At 44.0% G+C, this 18500-nt stretch overlaps 1 protein-coding gene across 1 annotated transcript; it reads right to left on the bottom strand.

Annotated features, from left to right (window-relative positions):
- Positions 1 to 2595: 2595 nt before the first annotated feature.
- LOC143211133 (uncharacterized) lies at positions 2596 to 3324 on the bottom strand. Its single transcript, XM_076428593.1, has one exon. The coding sequence runs from the start codon at positions 3322 to 3324 to the stop codon at positions 2596 to 2598; it is 729 nt and encodes a 242-aa protein (XP_076284708.1).
- Positions 3325 to 18500: the final 15176 nt, after the last annotated feature.

Consider the following 18500-nt stretch of genomic DNA (forward strand, 5'->3'; position numbering starts at 1 on the left):
TCCTTTTGAAGGGTAAACGGACCACATAACGACCGGACGAATCACGTTTATGTGTGGTGCGAAAGTGATGTTCGCATTCTTGCTCTTCGTCTGTGAAATGTGAAGTAGTCGGTATCTCCTCAATCTCCCAGAAACGACGAAGGTCGAGATCAAGCGGATCGGACGGGGAGCAATGATAGATCGGGACGACTGGATAGGACGTGGACTTGGTCGAGCCGACGGGTCCGGACAAAAACCAACCGAATATCGAATTTTGCGCGATTGGCTCGTACATGGATCCAGCGCGGAGTCCTTCCACTAATATAAAACCGTATAGATCCGCTCCTATAATAAGGTCGATGGGATCGGAACTCGTCGGATTTTCGTCAGCAAGATCAAGGTCGCGCGTATGATGCCACGAGATCGACTGGTCACTTCGCTCAGGGACGTAGCGCGTTAATGACGTTAAAATCAACGCAGTGGTTGATAGAGTCGGCCCGGTTCCGCGCTTTGATGCGATCTCGATTGTTGCCGCGTGTCGTGCATTGATCTCGCGGTTTCCTATGCCGGTAATGGCGACGGAGACGCGGCGACGAGGTACGCGTAATCGTTGCGCTAGCGATTCCGTCATCAAGGTGGTGGCGGAACCTTGGTCTAACAACGCTCGCACGCATTCACGCCGACCGGCGACGGAGGTCACAATGACCCATGCCGTAGCAAGCAAAATACGGGGGGTAGCGAACGCGGTGTGCGACGATACATGCAATGCAACCTGATTACTCGTCGACGGAGGAGAAGCAGGCGATGATGATGGATCATGCACGTCGGAACGGTTGGGCGTTGAGTCAAAGTGCAAGAGCGTATGATGTCGGCGTCCGCACTTTTGACAGGCATACTTGCTTGGGCACGCGTTGACGCTATGTTTTTGACTCAGACAGTTGAGACAACGGCGCTCACCTTTGACGAAGTCAAACCGTTGCGACGTTGTTTTCGATTTGAACAGCGGACACGCGTTTAAGAGATGTTCGGTTTTGCATAACGAACACACCAAGGGCGCGTCACGAGGACGCGACAAACGGTTGGAGGTCGCGACGTGAGTTTGAACAACTCGCTTCGATTGTTTTGGAATCGACTGGAGAGCGCCGAGCGCGCGAATTCGCGTCGCGATGAAATTATCGAGCTCGGCATATGTCGGATATTCGGTGGATTCGCCCAACTTTAATTCCCACGCCTTGCGAGATGATCTATCTAATCGCGATACTAACAAATACACGATCATATCGTCCCACGTATCGACAGGGCGTTCTGAATTCCGTAAAGCTTGAAGCGTTTTGTGGGCGTTATCTCGAAGGGATCTGAGCTCGCTCGCGTCCGAAGCGTGCGGAAGAGAATAGAGCGTTTTCAAATGCTCTTGAATTAAATCGCGTTTATTATCGAAACGCTGAACTAATGTATCCCACGCGATCTTAAAATTGGCGTCCGTAACCGGGAGGTTACAGATTAGGTTTTCCGCTTCGCCTTTCACGCACGAATTAAGATGATGAAGTCGTTTAACGTCGGACAACGATTCATCATTAATGATAAGGGACGTGAACTTATCTCGGAAACTTTCCCACTTGGTGGGTTCTCCGGAGAACGTAGGTAGGCCGATGCGGGGAAGATCGCTGCGTGACTGGGCTGCGGCAGGCATCGTTGGAGCCGACGAGGCTGGACCGGACTTTTGCAGCTTGTCGATGTGGTCGGCAATGAAATCCGCGGCTACGTGGTACTCATCCTCGCAGAGGCTGAACTGCTCGTCTTTGAAATAGGCGACCTTTTCGGCTCCTTCGAGTCGTCGAAAGGCTTGGAGGCGCCGATCAATTTCCCGACATTGGGCATAGGCATCCTTCAAGAACTCCATGCGTTGTTGGAGTTTGGCCACGGTGAAGTTGTTTTGTCCCATCTTCTTCACATTGGGAAGGACACGAACGAGAGATCTCATGGCGGCTTCCTGCTCCAACATCACGTCTTCAAATTTGGCGGCCATCTTTTCTTCGTCAAAACGTGCTCACGTTACGTATTCACGAGTTTCACTGAATCCGGCTCGAAGGACCAATATGTTTGGGAACCCGGGACTAATTTAGGTTTAGGAGTGGACTGTATGGAAGACGAAAGGATCGGGTACAAACACAGAAGGGAGTCCGGATTGGGGAAGGATGTGGTAAGCGTGAGCGGGAAGAGGTAGACGAAGGAAAATGATATAGAGAGACGTCGCACGTTGTTAACAAACCGTGATTTATTTGGCTCGAATCGCGTGAACTAGAGCGGGCGCGCAGTCAAGTCGATATTGACATGTATCCAGACTGGCTGGACGAAACTTTACAAGAAGTGGGCGCGATAGCAAGCAAGTAGATCGGATGGCGGTTAGAACGATTCTCTTGAGCTGGTAATGCGAGCGATTAACGGTCGTTCTTGGGAGTCACGTGATCGCGCATCACGAACGCGGTACCGGGAATCGCCAAAACACGGGCGTTGTGTACATCGGATTCGCAGGACGCGAATCCGAGGTACGGGTAACGCGGGGGGTCGGCTGAGGGCCGTATCGCTCGACATCGATATCTTAAACTACCTTATTTTCTATGTGCTTAATCCTAAACAAACGGTATCTCGCAAATGTTTGAGTTCCGACGCAGATTCGGTTTTCATAGACGGCAAGCTAACGAATTTGTGTATGTGCGCCTGTATGAGCGCGGATTCATCATTGTATTCGTCTACAAGTATTTGCCAGGCAGCTTCGTAGTTTTCGTCGGACATGCTGATATTGTTAATTAACAGCGCCGCGTCACCGGTTACATGGATTTTAAGATAATGTAGTTTTTGAGTGTTCGAAAGGGACTTGTTCTTGTCGACGCTCGATTCGAATAGACCACGGAAATTTCCCCATTGACTAAAATCACCAGAAAACTTAGGCAGGGAGAGACGCGGTAATTGTACAGATACAGAATTAGCAGCGACGGAAGAATCCGTATTAGGACTTATCTTTGAAGTTCCACCGGCGATGTCCAGCTGGGCGATGACCTCGTTGAGAGTATCAGAAGCGTCGAGGTAAGCGGTCTCGGCATCGAGAAAAACGTTGGCCTTGAAATAGGGTATAGTCTTCTGGTCCTCCGCTTTTGTGACCAGAAGCAGCCTCGAGTGAGTTTGGCGACACTCGATCCACAGTTTCTCCAGTTGATCCAGTCGACTTTTCACTTTGACCAGCGTGATTTGGGGTTTTGCCATCTTTTTATAGTTCACGATTACACGCTTAATTGCGGCAATCGCAGTATCTTGCTGAATTAGCAAGCTTTCACTGGTGTCGGTCATTTTTGTAACGAACGAGTTGTAGAGATGAGTCCAAAGCAGAAAAAACGAGCGAGGGTCAAGCCGTGCGCCTTTATCAGGGAAAGGCGATGGTTTCACTGAGTCTTTAGAATAACCGTTCAACACTTGCACAGTTCGATTGAATTCGACACAGTCACAGCGATTATCCGGCTCGAAGGACCAAAATTTATGTTAACGACAGTATTTATGGACTGGCTCGCAGGACTGTGGTTTGGAGAGTTTTTAATAACTGGTCGTGTGTACGGATACTCTTTGATTTTATTATATAAGAACCTGACGAGCTCTCTTACAGCAGTAACTTTTCAATACGGCGATTAGACTCTCACTGGTCTCTTGAGACCGGCACGCGAAACGGCAGCGATTCGACAAATATTCGTTACAGTTCAATTTTGCCAATCAGGAGTTGAGACGACACTTAGACAAAGACGCAGGGTCAGGTTACAAAAACTATCAACAGTCACGAATGACGGAATCTCTGGAACGCGTAGAAACAATACCGGCTCAAGCAACCGGCGAGCTATTAACGGCTATTAGAATGATATCTCGCTCGCGTATATATGGTTTTAAACACACGTTGTTATCGCTTAAACATTCGGATATTTTGAACGGGCCTATATATTCGTTATCAAATTTCCCTCTGCGAGGTTCTTTTAGGAGGAACACGTCATCTCCGACGGCAAAAGTTCGTACGTTGTCACGACGTTTATTTCCCTGCGGACAGAAAGATAACCGCCTTCGAGAAATTATGGCCTTGCGACCGGGCCACGCTCGGTCGCGAGACACGTGGTCCTCTCGAGACAAAAGATCTTCGCAGATTCGAACGGAACGACAAAATGATACACGGAATGAACGGGCGCCAGGTACGATACCGTACCACGCGAAACTCTCGAACGAGTCACTCGGTTTTAAAACCGACGTCGAATCTGCGAACATCGTTTAGGCCGGTGACGGCCGCGAACGGGTCCAGGGAACCACGTAAGGAAAGGAACGGGGCATTCCCCGCGACGAGAACGTTTCTCACGGTAAATGAAGCTACTCGGTAGATCTCGGGCAAAATATGGTCGTTTATTAAAACGAGGTGGTCATACAATCCGCCGGTCGCTGCCGGCGGTGGTCAGTAGATTTGCCGGCGCGAACACGACAGTGACGGCGGCTGTTCGGCCGATCGCGCGGAATAACTTCTATCGCGTCGAGCTCGGTCGTCACAGGACTTCGCGTGAATTTACAAGCCACGAGGGCACGAATTCGACCGAGCTCCGGTAACGTACGCGTTCCTAATCCGAGACTGGGCGAAACGTGCGAACGGTGAACGATACGAAACGAATACGGCGCGTTATCCTCCCGAGGAACAATCCGAGGGTAACCCGAAGAATTACCGGGCGAATATCGTGGGTCCCGAATAGCTCGTGCACGAGGATTCGGCGACACACGATCCGCGGCCTCGCGAGCCTAACAGGAGAGCGACTCCTGGGCAACGGTAAACGCGGGGAAACACGCGGTACACCGCGGTACGAACTTTCGCGAACTCGAATAACGTCCCCGAACCAACACGAACTGGTCACAAAATGTATCGAAATAAAGCCTGACCGGCACTTACCAATTTAGCTGCTATGGCGGCTGTCGCAAAATACTGTTTTATGTCGCGGTCTCAAGGTTCGCACGTGTTTACTGTGAACAGTCTCTCGACCCAGTGGCCCAGTTCGAGATAGTTCGGAACGCGGAAGCGAGTTTTCCCCCCACTCTCGTCTTCGGCGACGCTCGGGCCAATCACGTTGTTTCGGGGCGCAGGGACGACTCGATGACATGTCGGCCCGGGCCTTCGGTATTTTCTATTTTCCGAAGCCCGGCCGATATAAGGCGGTAAGTCGGCATCCATGGATCCGAGCCGTTCCGGTGTAGCTCTCATGGCATTTTCCGGATGAGACGTCGACGAGGGTGGACTGCTGATCGTCCTTATGTTTAACAGCCTCGTCGCTTTCTCCGGGTTGACAGATCCGGGCACGGTCCAATCCTCGCCGTCTTCCTCGCCAGCGGCGCCCTGTGATTGGTGTTCCGAGCGTCTTCGCTTGCGGCCTTCCGCCAATCGGCGGCCGGAGACAGGTATCGGGCTCCTTGCCGATTTCGGTGGTTTCTGAAAACTCTTGTCGCGCCCGGCGGCGCGACATTCAAATGCGATGATTCTATTCTTTTGGGCGTTCGGATGTCCCAGGGAGAGCGCTCGTTATAGCCGTTTCGTTATTATACCGCTTTTTCGGTGACCCGGTCTTTCGCCTAAGGTTCGGAGTGACGTAGGCTAAATCTGCCACGTCACAACTCCTCCCCCCCCCCCCCGAAAGAGACCGGGGCACCGGTGGCAGTTACCAGCCAGGCTTGTTCGCGAGTTCGGGGACGAACGCTCTTCCTCGGTTCTTCCTTTACATAGGGACGGACTCTGCAGAGACATACACGATTCTTCCCATCACCAGTCCAGACGAATATATCCTTTAGATCGTTGCTTTTTCCCTGATGTGGGCGGAGCCTGCTGACACGACCGGTACCTAAGGGAGAAACCGGATTCGCTCAAGTTGGGTTCCACTGAACCCTAAGGAACGCAGGGATCAGGGTTAAAATAACGAAACTACCATTGAGGGCGACAATCATTTATTCGCGCCCCTCGAGCGCTTTTAATACTGGTGTCCCTCCCGCCCTCCGAAACTCCAGTCTTGTAACAAAATAAACGATATTGCTATCGAAGGGGGGAGGGACCGGTAAGCAAAAAAAATTAATCAGTCTTTACCTCTGTGTGATTATAGAGCATGAGTTATATAAAAAAAACTTAGATCTAGTCCTCCAACCAACCGGCCTCCGTTATAGTTGAGGTTGTTGGCGGTGTCTGGCCGATACTCGAATAGTGGGTCGGCCCCCTAGTACCGACCGTACCGAGTGCCACTGCACTCGGGGCAGGTCTCGACCGTATAAAAGGGCCGACCACACCGATAGCAGTAGGGCCACTTTTGGGGTGCCAAGCACTCCGAGTGGCAGTGGCCCACTACTCGGCACCGCCAGCATCCTTCTTCGACCTCCGCTCCTCGTCGGCCGACCTTCCCGCGTTTCTTCGGCGTTCCCCTCTGTTGCGGGCGCGCGGTAGTCGCTCCCCGCTGGCTCAGGACCGGTATTTTAGCTTTAGACTGTGCTGATGGTTGGTGGTGTATGGAGATTCTGGCGACGTTCATACTGTGGGCCTGTATGTTCGTGTCGGCCCTGCGTACCGGCTGGTTTGCCACGTCGCACGAGAGGGCCCTACGTATGCCTCTCTCCATTGATTCTGTTGCCTTGCGGTGGTCATTCCGTATGCGATGCATGCGGTCCTCTACCGTCTCGTGGGGCGTTTGCCGTTGCGTCATTTCTACTCTTCGTACTGTTTCATAGACCGGACTCGGTGACTCGTGTAGTACCTTTACAGGCACCGTTTCCGGGCCCGGTTTCGGGGTTGGGTCTTGGATCCTTTTCGACGGCAGGTTCCCTCGCCCTATTCCGGCCCACTCCTGCTTGTCCGCCCGGAGCAACTCAATGAGGAGGCGTTCCATAGATTTCAAAGGTCTAGACGGTATTTTCAGTGGTACCGCCGGCCTTGGGTCTGCCTCCGGGTCCGGTATGCTTTCTTGCTGTTTTCCCGCCTCGACGGCGGAGTCGGCCTTCTCTTCCTTGTCGGATTCCGCTTGGGACTCCCTTCCTTCTTCCGGCTCCTCCGGTATTGGTCCTAGTAGGAGGGTGGCCGTGGCGATGAATGTTGTTGGCGGCGAAGGTGGCCTTCTTAAGTCCTCCCACGGCAAGCTCGCTCCTAGCTCGTCTACTAGCTGTTCTAGTGCTACCTCTGGGGGTCCGTGCGGCCGGCAAGTTATTGAGGCCGTTGACGCACGGATACCCCTCGGTAGTGGGTGTAGCCTTCGTAATCGCTCTTCAATAGACTCCATTGCGGCCTTGGCTGAGTCCATTTTTAAAGTAGGGTTCGTTAGTCTGTCGAGAAAAGAGAGGCTATGGTGTTAATTTTTATCGTTCGGCGTATGAGTGGGGAAGTATGGTTTGAGGTCCGATATATGCGCTTTTCCGAGGTTCTTTCCTTCCTCGTTGGCCAAGTTGTATACTTCCGGTGACAGTTTTTTCGTTATTGTTACCGGACCAGTAAATTTCGGTGATAGTTTCGCCGCGAAATGGTTAGCGGCTGACGAGAGCACTCTCTGTCGCCTCATAACCCTGTCCCCTACGTTAAATTCTCGGTTTCTCCGACGCAAATTATAATGATGCGATTGTTTCCGATATGCGTCCTCGAGGTTTTCCAACATCCAATGCCGCAGCGTCGGTAATTGCGACACCCGCTTCTTCCAGGTGTCATTGGATGTCACCTCGAGGTCGATCGGAGGCTCGACGTTAGCCCTCGCACATTTTGCCGGTCGCGGCTCTCGCCCGAAATTGAGAAACGCTGGGGAGGCTTGTATAACGGAATGGTGCGCGGTATTATACGCAAAACGAAACTGAGGTAAATTCAAGTCCCAATCGCGGTGGTCCCTCTCTATATAAGCGACGTTTATCGTCTTCAGGGTCCGATTCACTCGGGGGGGGGTGGTACTTAATCGAATGCCGTATTCGTCGGCAAGTTCCCTCAGAGTCTTGTTCGCGAACTCGGTACCGTTGTCCGTCAACAAGACATCCGGGGTCCCCCATCGCGAAAAAATTAACCCTTCTAGGACGTCCGCTATTTTCGGGCCGGTTGCACGTCGAAGCGGGGTGCACTCTATCCATTTTGTGAACAGATCCTGCATAACGAGAAGGTACGAGTTGCCGGACCTGCTCGGAGGGAACGGACCCATAATGTCAGCAGCTACTACTGTCCAGGGCATGTCGACTCTGCGCCGACCCATCAACCCCGGTGGGAGTGTTTGTTCCATCTTCGTGAGCTGACAGGTATTACAGCGTCTTACGTATTCTACTGCCGTTCTATACATGCCTGGCCAGTAGTGGCGGGTGGCGATACGATGATAGGTCTTGTCGACCCCTAAATGCCCTGCCTGCCTTACGATTTACACACAATGAATATGATTTAAAACTATTCACAAACTATAACTTAATACTATTTACAAACTTAAAACTATTTACAAACTATTACAAACTTAAAACTATTTACAAACTATTTACAAACTTAAAACTATTTACAAACTTAAAACTATTTACATACAACTATTTACAAATAAGCTACACGTCGATGTCCGAGTCATCAGACGTGACCACCCAGTCGCCCTGATCATCCAGAACGGAATCAACCGTTCTGTCTACTTCATAGAGTCTGGTTTCCTCCCCCATTGCATGCCGAATAAAATTCTGCCAATTTTCGGCGGAATTTTCCACGGCTTGAACTACAAGTTGACGGACATCTGCCAACTTGTAGGTCGTGTTTCGCTTTCTGATAAAGTCTTTCATTTTTGCCCACGCGAGCTCAATCGGATTAAGCTCGCAGTGGTAAGGGGGAGTGCGTAAAACAATATGCCCTTTTTCTTTAGCGTAGTTATCTACGACATAATTTTTGCCCGGTGGTTTATACTTTTGGGCAATTTCTATTAACTTAGATTTGACATTGGTCGTGTTGCATTGTTTCCCCCTTACCATGCAGCCACTCGACGATACGTGCTTTAGTCCACGACATAGTCGGAAATTTATCTTGTTGAACGCTATGGTATGGAGCGTTATCCATTACGATAACTGAACCTTCGCGCAGCGTGGGAAAGAACTTCTTAAACCAATCCAAAAATGTGTCCCCGTTCATTTCTGAATGGTAGTCGCCAGAACTTTTTACGGCATCAAAATAGAGGAGGGCCCCAGGTAGAAACCCGTCTTCTGACCCGACGTGAGCTATTATCAATCTTTTCCCCTTTCCGACGGGAGGAGGTATGCCGGTGGTAGGCTGCCTTTCTTCAGCATTCCTTGGGCTGCTGACCGTCGTGTCCACCCATAATTTCCGGACGCAGTCCCCGGCATTATACCACGTCTCGTCCAGGTAATAAATGTGGTGTCCTTCCGCACGGTATTTTCGGATATCGTAAATGTAGCTAAAAGTAAAGAACGTGAAAAGTAATGAACGTGACACTATATAGCACGATTTTTTTTATAAAAACCATTGTCGTATGTACATTGTTACTTACTCTTGCCGCCAACAATATATTCTTTATCAATGAGAGCGCTGTTCCTCTTGCGTCTCATGTATCGGAACTCCATACGTTTCAGCAGCCGGTGTAACGTCGCTCGGCTGAACGACGGGAGTTCATCGTCGGCGTTAATGGCCTCCAACACTTTCGCAAGATTCGGAATTTCCCGTCGGGCCCAAAATCCATGCACCTTTTGCCGGATGGCCAAAATATGCTCGTTCGATGTCCTCTCCAATATATTGAGCCGAATCTTCACGGTGCCTGTGTTTTTGTATTCCGCAATCGTTTTCTTAATCGTATTTTTCCCAATTCCCGTCTCTTGCGACAGGGAATTTATTACCGCCGCATAGGCGATGTCGGGATTCTTCTCCTTAATCTGTTTGTACAGATTAATTATTACCTGCTTTTGGTCAGATAAAGCGAGCTAAAAACAGAAAAAAGATTTGAAATAAAGATTTTTAATTGATTAAAGAACAGCTAAATACTTAAAAAATGTTTCGTATCGGCGACGCGCATTTTATGTAATCGAAATGCATTATTAATATGTATAATGCGAGCTTACCTTTCCCTTTCGATTCCTCTTGCGTGGAGATAAAGCGGAGGATGGTCCCGGTTCTATTTTTTATCGAAACACTTCAAAAACACTGTGCAAAGAGAAGACAAAGAAAACTGTGGAAGCGTGCGTAATGCAGTACACCTGAGTACACCCGGTAGAACGCGAATGAGGCAGTCTGCAGCGCTGCGGCGCGTGGCGTCGCTTCAGTGCCACTGCGCGCATCAGTGATGCCGAAATCGTGGTACTGTGGTACTAAGCCGTGGTACGAGACCCCCCCACTATGACCTACCGTTGCCCCTACTGGCCTTCTCCAACTCGCTCGCGCGCTACACTCACCAACGTACCTCTCCTATGTCCGTGTGCGCTGCTTGTGCGCTTGCGCCAGCCACAATCTATTCTAGAGATCGCGGTTTTGGACGTGTACTAAAATACACGTGTACACGTGGTACGTGAACCGTGTAGTACGATTTTAAGGAACCGTGTTTACGAATCCGTGAATGCGGATCCGTGTTACACGGATCCGTGTTACACGGGGCTGCGAACACGGATCCGGTACACGGATCCGTATTCACGGGTCCGTTCGGCACGTTCGAGTCCGACAACTGAGGCGTTATTGTTTTTAGATCGAATTCTTTTCTACTGTTGACGTTAGAAGTGAGACAATAATAAAGTGGCGGTAAATTGTTCGACGTTAAAAAAATGACCGTATATTAAAATGTATATGTAAAATAAAAATACGAACATTTGTGAAATTAAAATACACGGGTACCCGTGTAGTTAGTATTATATTACGTGCATTAAAATTCGGATTCGTTTATTGCACGTGAAATAGGGACCTCTATTAGATGTGATTCTGGAAGCGGGTAACATAGATGGAAAGAGATACTGAATAAATTAGCGGAAATAGCGCACGAAATAAAACAGGTGTTAGAAGAGCGATGCGTACCAATCTGCAGGAAAAACTAAACATGTGATTGCCATAAATCTTACAGCGGTCCTTCTCGCGTCGTGTTTTTCGTCTAACCGTCCCGTCGTTTTCGTAAACGTGCTACAGCGTGCATTTCGAATTTCGACATTCATAATGCCCTTCTTAAATTCTTCAGAAAACTCTTGCGGAAAATCAGTGTCGTTCGAGCCGCGGTAGAGAGAACATCTCCAAAGATTTGTCAATTCAAAGCTAACGGTTGCTATTAGCTGTGTTTTTGATAGTGATATTTAAACTAATCACTAGACTGTGGATCTTTATGCAAAATTAATGTTAGCTGCCGCTATTACAAGGGACAGGAGCCAGACAGATATTTGATTCTCACTGTGATCATTTTAAGAAGTTGAAAATAATCCTATGGTGTTTTGAAATTATTTTAATCTCTCTACCGTCTTAAAATGCACCTACTCATGTTTGCTACAAATGCATGAAATCCGCAGTCTAGTGATTGCATTACCTGATTGTTGTGATCTGTGCAGCAGTACAAGGGATATGGCAATTATTATTAGTGCATTACTATGTGTTGACAAATGTGAACAGTGATTGTGAGTGTGGAGAAATTTCAAGGCATCTGTATGAAATAAACATACGAATTATTTATCGATTCGAAAGTGAAAGTGAAATTCTGGATCTTCGACTTAACCGCGCATCCCTTAGGCCTTAGTATACCAACTATCTAACTATCTACCACCGGCTGTGCAGTTCGTCGACCTGGCCGTATGCCCCTTACCTTTCGGTATACCTGAAAACATCAACAAATTTTTGGGCTACAGGTAACAAAAAATAATTAACACAATTTTACGAAATACAATTTATTCAATTAATTTTCTATTTTGGTACAAAAAAACTAAAATGTTTACGTTCTCCGGTAGTAAGCGTGTTCTTTTTCGCGTGACAATATTACCCGCCGTTGAAAAACAACGTTCGGAACTATCCGACGTTGCCGGTATCGCCAAATACTTCATTGCAAGTTTTGCAATTGTCGGATATTTGGTTATCCGTGACTTCCACCACTCATACGGACATAGATCGAACCGTATCTGTGGTTCCACAATGTATTTTTCATATTCGCTGTTTATGTTGGACATGTCAAAAATCTCGTCGTTATATAAGAATTGTAAAGCTGTTTGTTGCAAGTTGTTATCTACATTTCTATTTGTTGTTTCATTTGGAAAACTATCTAATATGTTCTTTATTTTGTTACGAATTTTAATCCTTGTGCGTGGAGATTCGTGCTCTAAATCTTTGTATCGCGGGTCGAGGAAACAAGAAATTTGGGTTATTGTTGTAGTACTCTCTTCATTAAAATTTAATTGAAATCGGTTCTTTATTTCCGAAAGCACTGTTTCTTTAAATACTCTAATAACATGGTTGTCCGTTTCTAATATATTTAAATGGTTTTCGATTAATTTGTTGAGCAATGGTCTTACCATCGACACTGACGCATTTTTTTCTCCACAAAACAACGTGGTTATTATTTGTAATGGTTTTAAAACGTTTAATAAGCTATCTATGTTTTCCCATTGACACTCTGTTACCTCCAAATTTCTTGCTGTGCTTAAATTTGTAATTGCTCTGTCTGCAATTACATTAGTTATACTGCATCTATTTTCACGAATGCGTTCTAACATGAAAAATGTGAAATTTCATCTCGTGGAACAACATTGTAACAATGTAGTTTTCGTTATCCCAAGTTGCCTTTGTTTGATTTCTAGGGCCTTTTTTGCGACGTTGGAATGTTTGAAATGCCCAACTATTTTACTGCAACGGCGAATAATTTGTTCTACATTATCTTCGGTAAGTGCCTTCTTGATTGCAAGCTGCAGAGTGTGAGCAGCACACGCTACGTTTTCAATTTCCTCACTCATCAATGAAATTGCATTTTTTATGTTGGAAGCGTTGTCTGTCACTATCGAAACAACTTTATTTGTTATTTCCCAATCGTCTAATGTCCTTTTTAATTCATTAGCGATATTTTCTGCAGTGTGGCGTTCTTCCATTTCATGAGTGGTTAAGGTGTATGACTGTATGTTCCATTGTTTGTCAATAAATTGTACAGTGAGTGTAATGTATGTATCTCGTGTCAACGAAGACCAACAATCTGTTGTACATGCTACGCTTGCAGTAGCCCTCAGGTTTTGCGTCATTTTTTCTTCGATCGTCGTCTTCAAAGCAACTAGTCTCCTTTTTATTGCTTCTTCCTTGCATGTTTTGTAATTGGGTTCCACAACATGCATGAAGTTTTGAAAACCAACACTTGAACAAAAGGACAGCGGTAATTGGTTCAATACAATTAATTTGGCCAGTGCTTCATGAATATCTTCGGTCCTTGTACGATCGCATATACGGTGGTTCGCAGCAGAGCTGGGGAAAATAGTATTTTAAATAGTAAATAGTAAATAATCCCATTTATTTTATACAGTGTCTGTACAACTTTGAAAATAAAATATTTTATTTTGAGGCTCAGATTGTTGAAATAGAAGTATTTTATTTCGAGGTTCAGATTGTTCAGATAGAAATATTTTATTTCGAGTTTCAGATTGTTCAAATGAAATACTATTTTACCAACGCAGCGTTCGTTCACTGAAAACAGTTGAAGGTGCATCTATGCAATTATGCATCTACATATAGCTATACTATGCACCTTCAACTGTTTTCAGTGAACGAACGCTGCGCTGTAGCGTTTCTTTTATTTTCGAATCAGTTTATTATAGTCTATTTGATCAGTTTATTAGAATTATTATTATATTTATCTATTACATTAGTTTACTAGTTTATAGTTTATCATTTCTATTCGTTTTACTTTATTCTTTTATTTTACTTTATATACATTTTCCTGTGTTAGTGTCTACTAATTTAGTTAATTTACTATACGAATATAGTAGTCGATATACTGTATACAAAATGTATAAACGAAAAAGTTGGGTGTGGCAATACGCAACTCGTGTGGGGGAGAAAGCTATTTGCAATATGTGCGACGATGAATATAATAATGAATTTTCATGTGCTGGTGGAACAACAGGTGCTATAAGTAGACATTTGCATATAATTCATAATCTAAAGCCCACAAATCACGATGCACAAGATTCGTTACCGAGTACCAACAGTGGAAGTGACAGCATCGAAACTATGGAAAGTGACATGACAATAATTATGGAAGAAAATAGAGAAAATTCAGGTATTTATTCAAGTTTGTCATTCTCAACGATTTCAATAATCTTGAATAATGTTTTGTCAATGCCATCGTTCGGAATAACTTTTCCTTATACAGTGACCCAATATAATATTCGGATACTCTAAAACGACGATAACTTTTTGAATATTGTACTATACCATTTAAAATTTTCTGGGATGCTAGAGCAATTAGTTTACTATAGGATGTGAAAAAATATTTATTCAAAAACTGCAATTGTTCTGAATTGTAGAAAAAACACTAAAAGTTATATTTTACAACTTTTTTATGTGGACCTATATTGAAAATTTAAAAGATACGTTTTTCAGATCTGTGTCAATTATATGCACTGTGAAAGTTTCATCGAAATCGATTGATGCGGAGAAAAACGACTGACATTGAAAGATGTAAGAATTCTTACAATTAGATTTATTGCAGTTAGAGGCCGAAAGTCGCGACAATGTTTGTAAAAAAATGTTATACAGGCGACTCATATGGGCGTTCTGCCCAGAACTCGTCAATGTGCCAGTACCGATATTTTTTTTGCTAATATCTTGGAAAGTAAAACCAAGGGGCTGTTACATGTACAGGAAAAAGTTATTCAAAATTATGTTCTTGACTACATATTTCAAGATCAGCGAAACTGGTAAAAATCGCAAACTTCTAAATAATTATCAAAATTCATCCCCAGAAAATAATGAACGTGCGGATCCTGAAACTCGACATCCACAGCAACAAAAACGTCGGTGTCGGAGGGGAATAGAGTCTAACCAGAGGTGGGCATTATTTGGCGGAAAAAATATTTGAAATACTATTTAATATTTTAGATTTTATTTTGCTTAAAGAAAATAGTATTTCATTTGAACAATCTGAAACTCGAAATAAAATATTTCTATCTGAACAATCTGAACCTCGAAATAAAATACTTCTATTTCAACAATCTGAGCCTCAAAATAAAATATTTTATTTTCAAAGTTGTACAGACACTGTATAAAATAAATGGGATTATTTACTATTTACTATTTAAAATACTATTTTCCCCAGCTCTGCTGCGAACCACCGTATATGCGATCGTACAAGGACCGAAGATATTCATGAAGCACTGGCCAAATTAATTGTATTGAACCAATTACCGCTGTCCTTTTGTTCAAGTGTTGGTTTTCAAAACTTCATGCATGTTGTGGAACCCAATTACAAAACATGCAAGGAAGAAGCAATAAAAAGGAGATTAGTTGCTTTGAAGACGACGATCGAAGAAAAAATGACGCAAAACCTGAGGGCTACTGCAAGCGTAGCATGTACAACAGATTGTTGGTCTTCGTTGACACAAGATACATACATTACACTCACTGTACAATTTATTGACAAACAATGGAACATACAGTCATACACCTTAACCACTCATGAAATGGAAGAACGCCACACTGCAGAAAATATCGCTAATGAATTAAAAAGGACATTAGACGATTGGGAAATAACAAATAAAGTTGTTTCGATAGTGACAGACAACGCTTCCAACATAAAAAATGCAATTTCATTGATGAGTGAGGAAATTGAAAACGTAGCGTGTGCAGCTCACACTCTGCAGCTTGCAATCAAGAAGGCACTTACCGAAGATAATGTAGAACAAATTATTCGCCGTTGCAGTAAAATAGTTGGGCATTTCAAACATTCCAACGTCGCAAAAAAGGCCCTAGAAATCAAACAAAGGCAACTTGGGATAACGAAAACTACATTGTTACAATGTTGTTCCACGAGATGGAATTCCACATTTTTCATGTTAGAACGCATTCGTGAAAATAGATGCAGTATAACTAATGTAATTGCAGACAGAGCAATTACAAATTTAAGCACAGCAAGAAATTTGGAGGTAACAGAATGTCAATGGGAAAACATAGATAGCTTATTAAACGTTTTAAAACCATTACAAATAATAACCACGTTGTTTTGTGGAGAAAAAAATGCGTCAGTGTCGATGGTAAGACCATTGCTCAACAAATTAATCGAAAACCATTTAAGTATTTTAGAAACAGATAATGAGGTTATTAGAGTATTTAAAGAAACAGTACTTTCGGAAATAAAGAACTGATTTCAGTTAAATTTTAATGAAGATTGTACTACAACAATAACCCAAATTTCTTGCTTCCTCGACCCTCGTTACAAAGATTTAGAGCTCAATTCGTAGCAAAATAAAAAACACATTAGAAAGTTTTCCAAATGAAACAGCAAATAGGAATGTAGATAACTCATTGCAACAAACAGCATTACAATTTTTATATGATGACGACATTGTAGACATGTCCGACATACACAGCGAATATGAAAAATACATTGCGGAACCACAGATACGGTTTGATCTATGTCCGTATGACTGGTGGAAGTCGCGGATAAGCAAATATCCGGCAATTGCAAAACTTGCAATGAAGTATTTGGCGATACCGGCAACGTCGGATAGTTCCGAACGTTGTTTTTCAACGGCGGGTAATATTGTCACGCGAAAAAGAACACGTTTACTACCTGAGAACGTAAACATTTTAGTTTTTTTGTACCAAAATAGAAAATTAATTGAATAAATTGTATTTCGTAAAATTGTGTTAATTATTTTTTGTTACCTGTAGCCCAAAAATTTGTTTTTCAGAATGTATGTTAGCTCTGGACAGTTGTTGATCACGCTCAGGCCTCAAGTAACACAGGCGTTACATAAATACGTTCTTTGTTTATATTTACGCGTCACCAATGCTGCCGTCTTTAAATCCATACTTATGTCTTTCTATGTAATCCTTTCTTTTTCTTTGTATTGTTCTCTTTCACGTCAGTATCGCTCTCTATTTCGTAATAAACGCATCGCTCTTCTAACACCTGTTTTATTTCGTGCGCTATTTCCGCTAATTTATTCAGTATCTCTTTCCATCTGCGCTACCCGCTTCCAGAATCACATCTAATTGAGGTCCCTATTTCACGTGCAATAAACGAATCCGAATTTTAATGCACGTAATATAATACTAAGTACACGGGTACCCGTGTATTTTAATTTCACAAATGTTCGTATTTTTATTTTACATATGCATTTTAATATACGGTCATTTAACGTCGAACAATTTACCGCAACTTTATTATTGTCTCACTTCTAACGTCAACAGTAGAAAAGAATTCGATCTAAAAACAATAACGCCTCAGTTGTCGGACTCGAACGTGCCGACGAACGGATCCGTGAATACGGATCCGTGTAATACATATACGGATCCGTGTACACGGATCCGTGTTCGCAGCCCCGTGTAACACGGACCCGTGCTACACGGATCCGTATTCACGTGTTCGTGGATCCGTGTACACGGATCCGCATTCACGGATCCTTAAATTCGCACTACACGGTTCACGTACCACGTGTATTTACATACACGTGAAACGGGGATCTCTAATCTATTCTTAGCACTTTCCATGCATTGCTTTACGGAAACGAAACTGAAATTCGGCCGTCGAGCGATTGAATCGCAATCTGGAGCTACCCTTCGAGTCCCCGTGCAGCGATTTTCATTTTTATTTCTTTTAATTACATTTTTAACCTTCCAAAAATTTAAAATATCCAAAATATGCTAAAAATATATATTTATTTATCATAGAAACGTTTATTACAATAAAAATTGAATGTTCTTCGATGCTCAGCACCATTTACTGCTGCTCGTAACGTACAAGTCGTCTAAGTCCTGCGGAGTGAAAAGGAAACAATTAATAAATATTTCAACTAAATAATATACACACATATGTATGTATATACAATAAAAAAATATAATTATAGTAGAATTTTATAAAATATCGAGGTTATTGCAAACTTATCTTTTTCGCGATGACGATCTAATTTCAATGTTCCTCTTGGATGTCCATTTCCTTCCGAGACAGTGGCGTTTCTGTGTAAATAAAAAATGTCCATGTTAAATGTATCATAAACTTCATAATTTTAATAACGTCGATTATAGTACATATTAATGCCGTTTATATCACATTTAAATGTTAGTTTTACATACCCGGATCTTTTTCTTCGACGTTCAGCACCATGTACTGCTGCTCGTAACGTACAAGTCGTCTAAGTCCTGCGGAGTGAAAAGGAAACGATATGAATATTTTAAATTAATAATTTATATATATGTATATGTTAAAAGATACTTATAGGTAAAAATCAGCTGAACACAAAATTGCAGCTGCATCGATAAAATGAAAATGTACCCGCCGCCAGAAGTCAGAACTTTTAATTAATGAAGAAAAATGCAACCC

The sequence above is a fragment of the Lasioglossum baleicum genome, chromosome 8 (genome assembly GCF_051020765.1).
Source record: "Lasioglossum baleicum chromosome 8, iyLasBale1, whole genome shotgun sequence".
NCBI classification, from domain to species: Eukaryota; Metazoa; Arthropoda; class Insecta; order Hymenoptera; family Halictidae; genus Lasioglossum; species Lasioglossum baleicum.